The following is an 18,103-nucleotide window of genomic DNA, read 5'->3' on the forward strand; positions in this document are numbered from 1 at the left end:
GAATAGAGGTACTACAGATAGGAGAGAGACACATGCAGACATGAGTAGTGAATGGGACCATGAAAAGGATCTTTTTTTCTCTTACAGGGTTGAGTTTTTTCAGCATGAGAATACTGTCTGACTTGCTTTAGCATCTGGTAAAACTCTTTGGCATATTGTAGTAAGTGCTCAGTAAGTGCTTGAACGAATGAGCGAATAAAATCAAATATATATGAAGAGTGTCAATTGTCTTTTAACCATTTATGGTTATATCTGTAACTTATTGATGAAATTTAAAATTACACTAGCATATGTAGGTAAATACAGATATATTTTTAGATATGTCGCTTGAATTTCCCTTGTTCTATATTTAATATGCTTGTATTGTATCCCTGTGACTGTTGGAAGAGAGGTGTGGGGAGAAATCTTTCATGTGGTGATACTTGAGTTTTATTGACAAATGAAATGTATGATTTTTCAACTGATTTTTTGAGAGCCTTCATCTTAATAATCATTTCTTTCTTGTGGCTTGGTGTGAAATACATTCTCCTTCATTTAAATAGAATAAAATACATACCAGTGGTTTTTTTGCTTATAGATGTGTGCAACCCAATTTTTTTTTTTTTTTTTTTGAGACAGAGTCTCACTTTGTCGCCTTTGGTAGAATGTCGTGGCATCATAGCTCACAGCAACCTCAAACTCTTGGGCTCAAGTGAGATCTTCTTGCCTCAGCCTCCCAAGTAGCTGGGATTACAGGTGCCTGCCACCATCCACAGCTGTTTTTAAAGTTGGGGTCTCACTCTTGCTCAGGCTGGTCTCAAACTCCTGAGCTCAAGCAATCCACCCGCCTCAGCCTCCCAGAGTGCTAGTATTATAGGCATGGGCCATTGTGCCTGGCCCTGTGGTTTTATTTTATTATTATTATTTTTGAGATAGAGTTTCACTCTGTCGTCCTGGGTAGAGTGCTGTGGCATCACAGCTCACAGCCACCTCCAACCCTTGGGCTTAAGCAATTCTCTTGCCTCAGCCTCCCAAGTAGCTGGGACTACAGGTGCCCACCACAATACCCGGCTTTTTTTTGTTGCAGTTGTTATTGTTGTTTAGCAGGCCCGGGCTGGGTTTGAACCCGCCAGCCTGAGTGTATGTGACTGGGGCCCTACCGACTGAGCTGTGGGCGCCGCCTAGTTTTATTTTCTTAATCACTGCTTTCTATGGTTTAGGTCACAGGAGTGCACATTATTTGAGGACTGTTTTGCTTGCCTGTGTTGTCTGATATTGCAGAAAGTATGCAGGGACCTTTTTTTTTTTACATCAGGTTTTGTTAGCTCTTGTGTTTATATGAATGGCCCAAGACAACTCTTAATTTTCCAGTGTATGGCGGAGAGAAAAAAGGTGGGACATCCCTGGAACTTTAGGATCATTCTCTTAAACTGAAGTCTGTGGCTATTCTGTTCAGAGGATTGTCTGATATTTAAGAGATTAAATGCTCTTGTAAAGAAATGTTAATCCCTGAAATAGTTTACTTGAGGATCTATAGTGTAAAGAGAAAGTGTTATAGTTTTTTCTGTTGAACCAGCTTATTTCCCCCTCATTGTGTTTATCCCTAGTTTTCTTTATACCTTTTGTGTCTCGACGACTATTTTCTTTCTTTTTGCTTCTTTGGTTTGTTTTTTCTCTCCTCTTTCTTTCTGCTTCATTTATTCAGTGCCAATAACTAGCCAAAATACACAATTAAAGTTTTAAAAAGTTTCCTTTGTCATGAATTTTTTTGTAATTAAAAACTCAGATGAGATTGAGATATTTTCATGTTCAAAATAATTTCATGGTTTTTATATGCATCTAATATCTTATTTATTAATGATTCAGTGATCTTTAAGGAAATAGCAAATAGGAAATAGGATTCCTTGTCTAGGAGCATTCAGCAAATAAACTATGTGGAATTTGCTTAGGAATTTGAATCAGCAATTGTGCAATTCTTTTCCCTTTTTCTTATTTTTATTTTCCCTTATTTTTATTTCATTCATGGATCTCCCTACTTATTTACATATTATATTAAAATGTTCATTTACTATAAAATTTTAAACTGTTTTTAGAAAGAGAGTACTAAGAAACTGTGAGGGAAAAATGATAAAATAGCAAAATAGTTTCTCTAAAATGAAAGCATTTCTTCTGCTGATTTTAATATAAATACGATTTTAATGGGTGCATTGGCATTCTTTGTGAAATATAAAGCTCAGGAAGATACAGTGTGTTCCCATCCTGGGATTTCCTTTTGACTTTAATATACGACTTCCCCTATTTTCTTCCATCCAATCCAGTTTGGAAAAGTATGTAGAATGTGTACAGGAGCTAGTTTCAGGAAACCTGGGTTATAGTCTGGTTTATGTAACTTTATTCAAATTGTTCATCTTCATTTAGTTTCTCTTTTGGTGTTTATTATTTTTAAAAGTCAAATCTGATCTACTTCCAAACAAGTACTCTATTTTGAGCATTTTTCAATCAAGATTTTATTCTGTATAGTGAATTCTCCTTGGTCTTTATAATCCTGCCTTTTACCACCATTGTGACCTTTGGCAAAGTTACTAAAATTTTGAGGCTCTTTCTATTCTGTATATGGGGATCTTAGTGCCTACTTTGCAAAGTGATTGTAAAGATTAAGTTATATGAACTTAATCTTAAAGTGGATATACTTTAAAAGTATTTAGTTTAGATATTCTGTAAAGTTATTGTTAAGTGCATTTCCTTACAATTTCATATGACTTTGGTAGAAATAACAATCACAAGCCTCATGTGAGAAAAGTCAAAAATATATGAATCATGTTGATAAATATTTTTATGGTAATTGTACTGTAACATACCAATGTTTATGTAGATTTGTTTTTGGCAAAAATTAAATTTTTATTTGGGGTTTCTTTTAACTTAAAGAATAACATTGTTATTTGGTCTTATTAGATATTTTGTTAAGCATCTTAAACTTTTTTTGGTAATTAAGAAATGTATCTCAAGGGAAATTTGTCTAAAAGAATCCTTCTATGGAATTGCGTTTGCCTTTTTGGTACTATATTGATGTTTGAAAGCATAAGGTACATAGATGGCAGTTGTTTAAGTATATTTACTGAATATAAAAATCACATTAAAGTGTTGCATGGGGTAGCAGATTTAATGATGACTCAAATAAAAAGTACCTAAAAAGACTTATGGTGTTTATTTCAATCTGATTTGTGGTATTTTGTATATTAGTATTTTATAATTTATTCATCACTTAAAAATATATCAAGTATATAAAATTCTATGACTATGCATGGAATAGTTTTAAAGGTCAACACTACTCTTTTATGTAGGTTATGGGTGCTACATGTGTGCTTTCAGAGCAGTAGTGTGAGGAAGCTTGAAGTGGGATGGCAGGACGTCCTCATCCCTATGACAGTAACTCCAGTGATCCAGAGAATTGGGATCGGAAATTGCATAGTAGACCTCGTAAACTTTATAAACATTCAAGGTAGGTAGAAAATATGTATTTCACGTATCAAAGCTCTGCTAAAACTGATTGTAAAGATTATTACAGGATTTGGTTGTGGCATGTCAAAGGATGGGGACTGGCTTAGAAAATATTGGGAATATTTGTATTTCTTCTTAAATAACTTTTGGAGAAACATTTCCTTTATAAAAAGTTTTTATATTTGTATTTGTTTGAATATTTATTTCTGTCCCTAAGTAATGGTAGAATTTCCTTAGTTGACTCTAGGAATAAATGATGTAATTGACTTAATTATGAACTGTGGCAGGATAGGTTAGTTCTTTGTATTTAAAACTCCATTGTGTGTGCAGTTTACACAGGTTAACTCATAGCTTTATGTCAGTGTTTGCCTCCATACATTATTAACTATGTGAATTTATATTGTATTGTCATCCTGATCCCAATGGAAAAATTAATCTTTCTGGACTGATTCTCTCTACTGGTTCATTTAAAGTTCAATGCATGAAATGAAATTCATTCAGAAATTTCAGGCCATCTGTATATTATTTTTAAAATCATTTTGTGTTGTTTGACTTAATGAGGATCTCATTAGAATGCTTTGTGATCTGATATTTAAAGTGTTAACTAACAACTCATAAACCTCACATATTACAGGTATGTAAGCATGTTTTCACAGACAATTTTGTTGTGTGAATATTATTTAGGGAATATTATTGAATATGTAACTGTCCTGAATATTAAATTCTCTTGGTCATGATAATGAATATGAGTTTTCTCGAAAACAGATACCGTGATTGAAATCCTTTTTGTAATTTTCAAGTAGTTCAGGTCCTTTAAAACTATGTGCTATTGCTAGGAAATATGAGTGATGAGTGACTAGTACTTGTTAAGTCTCCTGACAAGATGTTCATCTTTATTGTAGACTTTTAATGTGATGAGGTCTAAAATGTTAATGTTAATTTGATTTTATTATAATTTAAAAGTACATGGCAAATGTTAAAATGATTTTTGTTTTTTTTGTTTGTTGTTCTTTTTTGTGTGCGTGTATATGTGAGTGTCCTAACTAGGGCTTTAGTTCATTTACTATACTCTATTTCATGGATAATTATCTCGTCAGTAAGACTACAGAGGTATTGGTTTTATTACATTCACTGTGGGACTACATTTATATCTACTACATTGTGTGTATCTGTGTATATGTGTACTGCATTTTCAAGTATTATTCCTATTTCTTGATATTGTTCTGCTAAGGTATGTGTATCATATTGCATTATATAATGAAGAGGTGGCAAGTGTGAAAATAAACCATTGTTTGCTTAATATAAGCTATGTGCATACAGTGGGAAAAATTTATAGAAACTAATTTCATTGTTTCATTTCAATAACAAATATATAGTGCTCTCTCTTTTTTTTTTTTTATTAACAAAAGAAATAAATTTTCTTATAATTCTGGAGACTAGAAGTTGGAAATGGAGGTGGTGTTTCTCCTGAGGTCTCTCTCCTTGGCTTGTGGAAGGCCCATCTTCTTCCATGTCCTCACATTATCTTCTCTATCCCATAGCTCTTTTTGCTAGTTATAGCATTAATAACTTTTTGGTGGTGTTTTCAAGTAGACTGTAGCAGTATTTAGGGTTATTTGAGTGAAAGACATTAAAGCAAAATAGAAAATAGATACCAATGAATAGATTTTTTTTTTTTTGATGGAAATACTTTAAAATCCTTCCAGTGAGGGTATTTTAACCTCATTCACGTAAAATCTGCCCAAGGAAGACCTTTTAAGGACTTCTTGGCCCTGTGTGCTTAGGAACATATGATTTAAGATACTTTTAAAAAGTAATTGGCTTTTAAAAAATGTTAACTTTTTGGATTGATATAGCTTAATTAGCTGAAATAGTTTTAAAAACTAACAATCAGCTCTCCTTGCCTTCAGTTCAGGAGAGTTTCAAAAGTGTGTTAGGGTACTGCTATGAAATGTTTTAGTATCCATTTATGGAACAATTAGAGGACAATAGGACACTTAAACTGTGGTACTGAGTTGTAAAATAAGAGTTCAGAGAAGTAATCTTTATCAGCTTAAGTAGATGAAAATGAGATTTGAGCTAATCCTTTGATGATCAGAGTATTAGGTAGATAGAGGACATTTCTGGCAGGGACCTTCAGGAGATTACATTGACTTGATCTGAATTTGGAGCTCTGTGGATAGTACATTTTTGTCCCCATTTGGCAAATAAAAAAATAAAGTTAATCTTGCTCACCTTATTACTTTTAAATGGTAGAGCTGGGATTTATAAACAAGTTCCTCATTCTTTTTCTTTTTCAAATATAAAAAGTTTTTTTCTTTTAGCATGGGAGGTTAAACAACTTGCTATCTTTTTGAAATTTTAAATATCTTATTATAGTACATTTTAAATACATGCTAAGTAGGGAGAACAGATACAGTGAACACAAGGTGATGGATGGATATTTAGTAGCTCAATGTTGTTAAGGTCAAAAATCTCCGATTTTCTTATCTTTCCCCTCCTGATCACAAGGTGGATATTGTAGCTGCAGGCATCAGGTCAAACTTCTTGACAAGGTGGGAGAAGGGAGAGGGGGACAAATGGCTTCATTTATGTCAGGAAACTAAATTTCTCAGAAATTCCCAGCAGGCATCTGCTTATTAATCATTGGCTAGAACCATGTCATATGGCCATCTTTGGATTAGGAAGACTTGAGAAATAGTTTTTAAACTTGGGACATTTGCTACCTCAGACAGAATTGGGAGTTTAAAGTTATAAAAAGTAAAGAAATAAACATACTTTTCTTTATTGGTTCAGTTTTTGTAAGTAACCTAAAAGTTGTTTAAATTTGTGTTTTGTTTTATTTATATTTTGGAATAGTCTATTTTTTTTCTATTTTTAAATTTTTTCCCCTACCGTTCCTTGCTGGCTAGAATAAAAATAAACTTTTATTTATAAAAGTAACAGTAATAGGAGGTTGGCGCCTGTGGCTCAAGGAGTAGGGCGCTGGCCCCATACACGGGAGGTGGTGGGTTCAAACCCAACCCCGGCCAAAAACTGCAAAAAAAAAAAAAAAAGCAGTAATAGGTATTGTCTTATGTATGCTTATCTTTAACATTTGATGGTTTGGTAGGCATTGCCTTATGTTTTTGATTCTACCTAATACAACATTAAGATACTTTTTTTTCTAAACTTTTATATATATATTTTTTTCATATATATATGAAATGTACAAATTTTCATATATATAATGTACAAAAAATTGGTTTAAAGTTAGAGAGGCTAGTCTGTACATGGATAGACTTTCAGAGGGTCTATGTCTTATGTCACCTGCAGATATATACCAATAAATTAAATAATTTAAAAATTACTGAACTCTTATTTCTGTGCAAATATTTGTATTTGTGTACCTACGTAGAAAGGTTTGGTAGCTTGCTGAAGATGTTAAAGATCATTTCAGTTTAAATGCATTTGGCTTGAATTGTGACAACTTCTCTTTAAATATGAATTAGAGGTGTTCTTGCTATTTAAAAAAGAAAAAGACGGGGCACCCTTTCTGTATAAGGTCAAAATGTTTAGACAGACAATATCTAAAAAGTTCTTGAATATTTGGGTTGGGTAGAAAATGAATAAAACTTAGATCTGCATTCTGCTCAGGTTACTAAAGATAAATACATCATACATTCAATATACACACTATGCTGCAAGGCTTCATTCCCACAAAGAAGTACGCATGCTCGTTTCTTCTGAGCCTGCATGAAGTCTGTACTTTACAGTTTCCCTTTAGGTCACTTCATAGCTCCAGCAGCAGTTTGGAAATGGAAAAAGTTTGGTTGCTTTAAACACTAGCTCTTGAGTGGATTCTTAAAGTACAAATAATATTATCTCTTTCGTTATAAAGAGAAAAATTATTGCTAAGCAAGGACACACAATAAAATATTGAAAGGTAAAAGAACGTTAGCTGCATCCTAGTTTCCTAAAACCTGGCAAGCTGGCAGAGCTAGAATTAGCTTTACAGATGGCATTTGGCAACTTATCTACATATCTCTAAGCCTTCATCTCCTGTGTTTCCTTCTGCCTGTCTATCAATTACAATATCCAATCACTGCTCAGAGATGAAGAAATGGGCTGATCACAGCTCACACGACGCTGTTTGGTTAGAAACGTCAGTGCTGCACAACCCACGGCTGAGTCAGTGTCTGTGAGAAAATAAACTGAATTAATATAGAGAGGGGGCTGTATCTCTGAACATTTAAAAGCTAAGTAACCGCAACAGCATTATTACACAGTAGAGGGAGGAAGCTAAAGGAAGTCTGTGGACAGGTGAGGTAGGGGGAGACTGGGAAGTTTTCTGATTGTTCAGAGGAATCTGGAAGATGATGGAAGTGTCAGATGTGCTAAAGTTTCCTAGTAATGCCCAAGGATGCTGACCTGGCTTTCAGTGCTGCATTGTTTGAAAGAGCAGAGTCCCTTTATACTCTGATTTCAAATTTTTTTTCTTGTTTTTGTGTGTCTACCTTGGCATGTACTAAAGGAAGGTGTGTATTCATTTATTGCCTGATATCTCTGGGTTATAATTGTATACATATACGGTTATGAGAAAGATTGAGAAAGATATGTTTGGGCTTTGTTTCATTATGGTCATTTACATTTCTAGATGTAAAAGATCATATCTGATTGTCAGTGTAATGAGAAGTTATTTAAGATAAATGGAATGCATTTTTATTGTTTTCGTTTTTTATTTGATGGTTGATGTTTTGTTTTTTATTTCATATAATGTGCAAATGTATTGTTTGGTACTGTTTTTTAAGAATATAATAATTTATTCAAGGAAAGACTAATTTTCAAATAATATTTTTGATGTATTTGAAAGTACAATTCAAGATACAGAAATGAAATCATTGAAATCATTTCTTGAAGAAGCTGAATGTATTTTTATTTGGGGGTGAATTAAAGATTAAACTATACATAGTAGTATTTTATAGGACTGAATGTGTTTGAATGATTAAAGCTCTAATTAGTTAGAATGACTACCCTTCTAGTCTTATAAACCTAAATTGTGAGTAGTTAATCTAGATATTGCCACTAAAATAGAGAGTAAGCCAGACCAGTTTTTAGATTAGTACATGTTAATTTTTAACCAGACAAAATTTCTAAGGTAATTGTTCTTGTCATGAGATTTTAAATCTTAACAGGTTAACATTGCTTACTTAGGAATATTTTTTTACAATAATTTAAAACACTCTGAATAATGGTTGTTTTATTCCATCTTTATTATCCGTATCTTATTGATCATATGTAAAGATATTTGGGATATTTAAAAATTATTTTAATGTATTTAAGTAGTTATCTTTTTCCTTGAAGTGTAAGGAAGTTCTTGTGATTTCTCCTATTTAATTTCTAAAAGATTGAATGTTCATCGTGATTGTCATCATGATGTATTTATATAGTTAGATTTGTGGTATCATCTATTGACTTTTTTGTGGTTTAGGGTCCACAATTGTTTTTCTAAGCTTCTTATAGTCAGAGTTACAAAAGCAGAATCTCAAGCTAGACTTGGTTTTATCTTACACTTTATAGAAGTATACTTTATAGAATACTCTCTTCTGATTCTACTGATTCTTTTATGATAATGCCTGTCTTATTGTGAAAGTAGTACATATTCATTATATAAATTTGGGAAGCACAGAAAAGCATATAGAAGAAAATAAAAAATATCTTATTCTATCAAAAGAAAAATACTTTGTTTTTTGGCATATAACTTATTTTTCTATGTGTGTATAAACATATAAAAACATACATGTGCATGTAAAAATGATTTCCAGATATTACTGTATTGTTATATAACCTTTTCTTTTTTTTTTTTAGAAAGGAACTTAATTACGAACATCCTCTATGTCATGAAATAGTTTTCTATAACATAATTTTTTTTTATCTCATCACTCTTCTTGCAGATATAGCATAATTTTTAAGGGTTACATAATGTTTTATATATTTATATTTTGTAATTTAATAAACTATAAGGGAGAATGTCTTAGGAGTTAAGTAAAATTAATTTTGTTATATTTCTGACAGGAAAAGATACTTAATGTGATTATACAGCAAACTCTTAAAGATATGCATACTACTTTTTAAATAGAGCAAATAGATAAGATTGCTATAATAAAAAATATATATATATATAAAAACTCTCTTAAAAATGTAAGGAAAACTAGGGCTCAAATGAACTAAGACTTTAGAAAAATACTTAGATCAACCAAAAAGGTTTCTTCCATTACCTTTATTGTAAGAAGATAATCAAGGAAAGTTTAATAATAATGCATGACAATGGGTGAAAAAAAATTCCTTAGCTCTTAAATCTTACTTGTCAAAGAGCAAGAGCAAAATCACCATCACCAACAACAAAAAATGAAGACAACAAAGCAGACATTGCTAGGAAGGACATTAAAACCAACACGGGGTAAAGAAGATATCTAGTTAAATGAGTTGTCTTCTGGGCCATTCAAAACATTTTATAGTTATAAAAGAACCTATGTAAATGCTACATCTTAAAATTATTGGTAGTATTTGTGGTCTTCGAAGGTTTTATGAGAAGACAAGAATTGTTAAAAGATGGAAGATTCTGGACCTGATTTTGAATAGGTAGGAGATTTTGAAACAAACTAACAAAAAAACAAATGGCAGCTCAGTGCCCATGCTCAGTGGTTAGGGCGCTGGCCACACACACCTGGGCTGGCGGGTTGGAACTCCGCTCAGGCCTGTTAAACAACAATGACAACTACAACAACAGCAAAAATAGCCAGGCGTTGTGGTGGGCGCCAGTAGTCCCAGATACTTGGGAGGCTGAGGCAAAGACAATCACTTAAGCCCAAGAGTTTGAGGTTGCTGGGAGCTATGACACCACGGCATTCTACTGAGGGCGGCATAGTAAGACTGTCTCAAAAAGGGGGATTAATTTATGACTAACTTGAAGAAAAACAGATTAAAAATGATTGGGCATGGGTTTGTTAAAAACAGATTGTTAGACCAACTTTTATGGTAAAGTCTTTTTTTTTTTTTTTGAGATGGAATCTAACTGATGTCCTAGATAGAATGCTGTGGCATTGTAGCTCACAGCAACCTCAAACTCTTGGTAGAGATAGAGTCTTGTCCTTGCTCAGGCTTCTCTCAACCCCCAGAACTCAGGCTGTCCACCTGCCTCAGTCTCTTAGAATGCTAGGATTACAGGCGTGAGCCCTTACAACCAGCCTGGTAAAATCTTTTTTATTATTTTTGGGTGTAAGCTGAGGGAACTCTAAATTAACCACTAGTTGATTAACACACTTTTGATTTTGAATGACCCTTTCCAGAGGCTCATTGATCTTGGAAACTGGTTTTGTTTTATTACTCATCTGAAGAAAGCAATTATCAAGTTTATAGGTGACAATAAAGAGTGAAGGATAGTAAATAATACATGTATAATAAATGATCCAAAATGATTTCTAACAAAATTTATTTATTTACTTTTCGAGAAAGAGTCTTAATCTGTCACTGGGGCTAGAGTGCAATGGTATCATAATAATAGTTCACTGCAACCTCAACCTTATGGGCTGAAGGGATCCTTCTGCCTCAGCCTCCCAAGTAGCTGGGACTACAAGTGTGTGTCACCAGGCCCTTCTAATTTTTCTATTTTTTGTAGAGATGAGGTCTTGCTCTTACTCAGGCTGGTTCAAGCAATTCCCCAGTCTTAGCCTCCCAGAGTGCTAGGATTATAGGTGTGAGCCACTGTGCCTGGCTTGGACTAGATTTAAATGAATTCTTTAGGAATATATGTAAGGCCTGGAAAGTAGCATCACATAGGAAAAAGACCTGAGGATGGTTGTTGTCTGCAAACTTGATATATAGACAGTCCCTGGGTTACAAATGAGATGGGTTTTTTAGGTTTGTTCTTAAGTTGAATTTGCATATAAGTTGAAACAGAAACCTTTACCTGTTATCTGCAGTAGCTTCTATTCATAAGTACAAGTTGTATGTCAGTCAGATTGTTGTAACTTGGGGACTTAACTGTAACAGGTTCGGTTCATAAGTGTGAGTTATACATAAGTTAGATATTGTAATTTGGGGACTGCCTATAAAACAAAAGTGCAATATGGTTACCATCATTCCATCTTCCTCATCCATTCCCCATCCACCAAAAACTGTCTCAATTAATAGAAAAGCAGATTAGATGCACTCTGCTGTACACCTAAGTATCATTGTTCTTAGTTCTGTGTATATTCAGGAGGAAGGATGTGAAGAAGCTGGATGCTTCATCAGCTTAAGGAACTAAGAATTTGAAAGAAGTCTTGGGACAGCTTTGGGTGCATTTAAGGAATCTTGTTAAGAGCTGTCTTCATTGAAAAATTGTTGAAAAAGAAATTGGTTTAAGTCAGACTTGCTTGAGGTTAGGAACATGAGCTCTGAAATTAAACTCATCGAGTCACATCTCAGACCCACCACTTAATGAACTATGATTTCAGGCAAGTTGTTTAGCCTTTAAGCTTCCATTTTCTCAACTATATAATGGGGATGGTTTTGAGGATTAAAGTGCTCAATGAAATGCCTTGCATGTACTAAATGCCTAAGTGTTAGCATTGTTGTTATTTGGTTCCAGCTGGTAGAACGATAGCAGTTGTTCTCACCTTGGGTGATTATATCCTGCAGTGGACTCTGACAATGCCTAGAGTGCTTGTAACAGGGGGCAGAGGATGCTATTAGTAGCATCTAGTAGTTGAGGGCAGGGAGGGAGACTACTGAAAATCCTACAATGTGCAAGATAACCTCTCTACAACAAATTACTTGATCCAAAACCCTACCTTAATTAGGAGTCAAGTAAGAAAGTTTGAGCCTTAATGTTAAGGAAAAACCGCCTAAGAAGCCAAAAAAAAGAATCAGAGCTTTCCAAGGCTAGAACAAAACTGTCAAAAGAAAAAAACAAGTTATGCTTCCCTGTCATTAGCAGTAGGTCAGCCAATTCATGGAGACTTTCTAGATTTCCTAAAAGGGTTTTCTTAAACTTAGGTTCTGTGTTGGTGTGAATAATTTTTAGGAATGTTAGACATACTGAATTACTAGCATCAAAGGGCTTCTGATGAAAATTCTCCTAGTCTTTAATTTTGTCAATCTAATTGTAGTATAGTTCAGATTTTTAATTTTTTTTTTTAATATTTAGAATTTTAGTAAGAGGCATTGGGGAGAGAATTGAATGGAAAAAATTGGTTTGTATTTTCAAAAGGCCATTTGGGAAGAGTGATTGTGGGATGGTTGTAATTTCTCTAGAAACCTGTTTTGTGAAAGTAATTTGTTAAAATATTCACAATTCTTTGATAAGTATTTCTAAAACTAAGTTTCGTATTTGTATTTCATAACTTTTTCCATTGGTTTTATTTTTTACCTCTTAGTAATATGTAAGTAAAAAAAGATGCTCCAAAAGTTTTTTAAAATAATTATATTATTTATTTTATTATTTTTATTTTTTGAGACAAGAGTCTCACTGTGTTACCCTTGGTAGAGTGCTGTGGCGTCATAGCTAACAGCAACCTCAAACTCTTGGGCTTGAGCAATCAATCCTCTTGCCTCAGCCTCCCAAGTATCTGGGGTTACTGACGCCTACCACAATGCCTGTGTATTTTTATTTATTTATTTATTTATTTATTTTTTTTAATTAAATCATAACTGTATACATTGATATGATCATGGGGCATCATACACTCGCTTCATAAACCATTTGACACATTTTTATCACAGTGGTTAACATAGCCTTTCTGGTGTTATCTCAGTTACTGTGCCAAAACATTTACATTCTACATTTACCAAGTTTCGCAAATATCCCTGTAAGATGCACCACAAGTGTGATCCCACCGCCTGTGTATTTTTAGAGATGAGGTCTGGCTCAGGCTGATCTTCAACTCCTGAGCTCAAACAATCCACCCGCCTCAGCCTCCCAGAGTGTTAGGATTACAGGTGTGAGCCATAGTGCCGGGCCTAATCATAATTTTTAAAAGCATTTAGGGGTCCTCAAACTTTTTAAACAGGGGGCCAGTTCACTGTCCCTCAGACCGTTGGAGAGCCGGACTATAGTTAATAAAAAAAACAAACTATGAACAAATTCCTATGCACACTGCACATATCTTATTTTGAAGTAAAAAAACAAAACGGGAACAAATACAATCACACTGCTGCATGTGGCCCACGGGCCGTAGTTTGAGGACCCCTGGATGCACTATAATATTACTCTGAATCTTGAAGGGTACCAAGAACAGTAATTTGTACAAAGTAATCATTTAGTAAATATTTGTTGAATAACTACTATTCAACAATACTATCTACTATTTAGTAGATACAAAATAAAACTGTCTAATCGAAATTTTAATAGTGCCTATTTTTTAAAAATGCATTGTAATTTTCCATGATAGGGAATTGCTTGAGAATATTATGTAGTGATTGCCAACTCAGTTTTTTATCTCTAGCCTGGACTTGTCCTTTAAACTTTAGACTTAAGTATCCAGCTCCCTATTTGATCTCCCCACTCAGATGTGTAATAAACATGTCACTTTTTTTACGCCCCTGCCCCTCCCCAAACATGTCACTCTTAACATGTCTAAGACATACCTATACTCTCTAAACCTAGTCCTCCTGCCTCATTCCCATTCAGTAAATAGAACTTTCATTTTTCCAGTTGCTCAGGCTAAAATCACACAGTCATCCTTTATTCCTTTTTTTCTCTCTCACCTCCTACATTTAATCTATTAGCAAATTTCAGAGGCTTGTTCTTCAAAATACTATGTATAAAGAAAATCTAGTTCACTTTTCACTATACACACTGCTATAACCCTTGTCCAAGTCACTTTTAGCTTTCACTTGGATTATTTGCAGTAGCCTCTGAATAGTCTCTTGTTTAACCTTTGCTCCTTTCTTCCATTGTCTATTTTGTAGCCAGTGTGATCCTGTTAAACCATAAGCTAGATCATGTAACTTGCACTTCAGTGGTACCCATTTTACTCAGATTAAAAGCAAAAATCCGTTAAACATTCCTTTAAGGCGGTGGTTCTCAACCTTTGGGTCGCGACCCACAGGAACTGTATTAAAGGGCTGCAGCATTGAGAACCACTGCTTTAAGGCCTATCATGATCTTGTTCTAATCTTGTGTCTTTGAGTTCATCTTTTTAACCCTCTTCTTGCTTTCTGTACTCCAGCTACCCTGGTCTCTTGAATGTCTTGAAAAAGTTGATAACTTGCCATTTACTCTTACGTCATATATCTTCATAGTTCTATTTTTCACTTCTACTTTAGGTCTTTGCTCAGACATCCCCTCTCAGAGGATTCTGCCTTAACCATTCAAAATGGAGACTCTCTGTCTTTTTTATTTATCCTGCTTTATTTTTCCTCACAGCACTTATCACCATATGCTGTTTAGTATATTTATTTATATATGTTCTATGTTTCTCCCCATTAAAATGTATTAATTTTGAGGGCAAGGACTTTCCCAGTTATATCTACCAGGACTAGACCCATATGTGATAGTTGTTCAATGAATATACCCATAGCATCTATTCAGAGATTCCTCAATTTGGAGAGTTGTTTGCTTAGCAGCATCTTCATGTTTTAAAAAAATTGGAAAACCGGGCGGCGCCTGTGGCTCAGTCGGTAAGGCGCCGGCCCCATATACCGAGGGTGGCGGGTTCAAACCCGGCCCCGGCTGAACTGCAACCAAAAAATAGCTGGGCGTTGTGGCGGGCGCCTGTAGTCCCAGCTACTCGGGAGGCTGAGGCAAGAGAATCGCTTAAGCCCAGGAGTTGGAGGTTGCTGTGAGCTGTGCGATGCCATGGCACTCTACCGAGGGCCATAAAGTGAGACTCTGTCTCTACAAAAAAAAAAAGTTAGAAAACCAGAAACAAGGTAATAAACATTTTAAAATCAAAAGAAACTTCCAGCTTTTTCCTTTTAAGATAAAATTAATGTTTATCATTTGGGAAAACTTTCACCTTGTAGTACATTGTTGAAGTTAGGTCACTAAGGGATATTTTTCTGTCATAATTGTTAGTGTCTAGCTAGGTCTTCAAGTGATTTCAGTTGAAATTGGAAAGATGCTTAGAGCAGTCATATCACGGTATATGAAAACTCCATGCTGCTGCTACTGCTTCTGTCTCACTAGACTGGCTAACTTAACTGGCAAAGGGGTTTAGGAAGAAGAGAAAGATGTCAGGATTTAGGGATAGTATTAAAACTATTTTTGGTCTGTATTTATTTCTTGCCAAAGTTGTCTTTTGTGGGTTAACCGGAGATTTAAGTATTATTTAAAATATAACCATTTAGAGTTTAGCCTATTTTTCAGTTGAGAACTTCCCTTTTCTTTAATTAGCCTTTATTCCTTGGGAAACTAACCATGTATTACACAGAAGAGCAGAAAGTTTATAGAAGATTTAATTGACTAAAAAAAAAAAAAAAGAAATGATGAAAGAGAAATGGTCATTATTGTCATTAAATCTCTTGAAAAATAGTTACAAGTTTGATAGCTTTTTTTTTATGCTCTCAGTTATTGGCACTTACTACAAGGGAGGGTCAGCAAACTTTCTGTAAAGATCTGGATAGTAGGTATCTTTGGCTATATAGGCTATAGTCTCTGTCTTAACCACTCAATGTTGCTATTGTAGTATGAAAGTAGACATGAATAATAATAATGAATAAACATTGCTGTGTTCCGGTAAAACTTTATTTACAAAATCAGACAATGAGTAGAATTTGGCCTATGAACCATAGTTTACCAACTTCTGACTTAACACATTAAAGATGCTTATAGAAGGCATGACTTGAGGTCAGGAGTTTGAGACCAACTTAGGCAACATAGCAAGATCCTCTCTCCATAAAAGATAAAAAATTATCCAAGTGTGGGCACGCACTGTGATTTTAGCTAGTCAGGAGGCAGGAGGATCCCATGAGCCCAGGAGTTCAGGGCTGCTGTGAGCTGTGATTGTGTCAGTATACTCCAACCTGCAGTACAAAGTCAGATTCTATATCTTACAAAAAGCCCCCCAAAATAAAAAAACAAAAAGGATATGCAAATCACTTGGCTCCGAAAATATATTTAATATAAAATCATTTGAAAGCTTTAGTTTAAAAACTAGAACATAGGTTATGATGTTTGTTACATTAATAAAGAATAGCTTATTTTTCTCCCAAAATAAAATTGAATGAAAAATATTGCATCTTTATTGAGGCCATATTAATTCAGATGGTTAGGGATATCGTCAGTGCAAAAACACACTCAAACTCAGTGTTTTTTCTGTTCTCTCACTCGACAGCTATCAACACAGAACACTTCTGTGACCAAAGCTTTTTCCATGCACACCAAGTATGCAATCAGTTCTGTAGCAGACACCAGCTAGGTGTCCTCCGATGCAGTTCTGATCCTACCTACAGGCTGAATGAAGGCTTAGTCCCACAAGACTACCCCCCACCCCACCTTGTGATGCCTGTTGCAAGCCCCAGGTTGTTTTACATGACCTTCTGACCAACCATCTGTAAATTGGGGATATCACATCCCCCTCCATAGGTTCCATTATTTATTAGACTGGTTCATGGAATTCAGGGCAATACATGTACTGGTTTATTGAAAAGAATCTTACAAAGAATACATAGGGCAATATATTAGGGGAAGGTGTGCAAAGAATCTATGCTCTCTCTGGACACACCACCCTCCAGGAACCTCCAGCTATCTGGAAACACCCCAAACCCTGTCCTCTTAATCCTTTTATGGAGACTTCATTGGATAGGCATGATTGATGACTGTAGAAATGTGATTGGACAAAAAGCGTAGGGTAGGATCTAATATTAGTTATAGGCTGAGTGGGGGAAATCCAGCAAGGCCTGTCCAGATTCTTCCTGGTCTCTCTGTGCAGCATTCCTTCCTCCAGGGTATAGGGCAGGGCCCCTTCTGAAATGAGGTTCTTGTGGCCTACAATTAGACAAGGTAGGTCAGAGAATTTCTTTATGGCCAGATTCAAGGCTGAAAGACAGAATATGATTAGATGTATATAAATATTTCTAAGGCCTGCCTTGGGGAGAAAAATGAGGAGGTTAAAGGAAAGGCAGGAGAAGGTCAGAGAAAGATTCTGTTTTTTGAGGCCTAAAGTGTTCCAACACTATAATAAGGGCCAGGAACTGGGATATGTTATAATATCATGAACATCTAATCAGGAATTTACAGGGATGCATATCTCATATTAAAGAAAAAAATTTTTTTCAAGTTTGATTAAATGTTTAAAAAACCCCATAAACTGGAAAGCTTCATATGTGTATCTCTGTACATACACACATACATATGTTCGGCAAAAAATAAACAATTGAAAAGGGAAATGCTTATAAGTATACCTTGAAACTTCAGCTAAATTCAACAAACATTAATAAGTTGTACCAGGTTATAGTGTTACTAACTGGAATTGTTTAAAAATAAGTAAAATAATTTCTCAAGCCAAGAGTTCATACTATCATGTGTGGTTGTGCCGGGTGTGTACTGTACAAGGGTGCCATATGTAAGTGAATACCATTCATATTGTAGGTATTAATGGTTTTGTGTATTTGTCAATAGTTTTCTTATATGACTGATGCTTACTGTGTATCAACTACTTTT

The 18,103-nt window shown here is 34.7% G+C and overlaps 1 protein-coding gene across 4 annotated transcripts in view; it reads left to right on the forward strand.

Annotated features, from left to right (window-relative positions):
- BTBD10 (BTB domain containing 10) overlaps window positions 1-18,103 on the forward strand; it is a 96,062-nt gene that overhangs the window by 37,166 nt on the left and 40,793 nt on the right. For 2 of the 4 annotated variants that reach the window (XM_053560722.1, XM_053560724.1), the window contains exon 2: window positions 3,321-3,478. The exons of 1 other annotated variant lie outside the window; for it this stretch is intronic. In XM_053560722.1, coding sequence (XP_053416697.1) covers window positions 3,378-3,478 — 101 coding nt within the window. In that variant the 5' untranslated portion in view covers window positions 3,321-3,377. Of the gene's footprint in view, window positions 1-3,320; window positions 3,479-7,597; window positions 7,995-18,103 lie in introns of those variants that run through there. One more of the 4 variants, XM_053560723.1, reaches the window with a different exon arrangement.

Source organism: Nycticebus coucang, chromosome 14, assembly GCF_027406575.1.
Source record: "Nycticebus coucang isolate mNycCou1 chromosome 14, mNycCou1.pri, whole genome shotgun sequence".
NCBI lineage: Eukaryota > Metazoa > Chordata > Mammalia > Primates > Lorisidae > Nycticebus > Nycticebus coucang.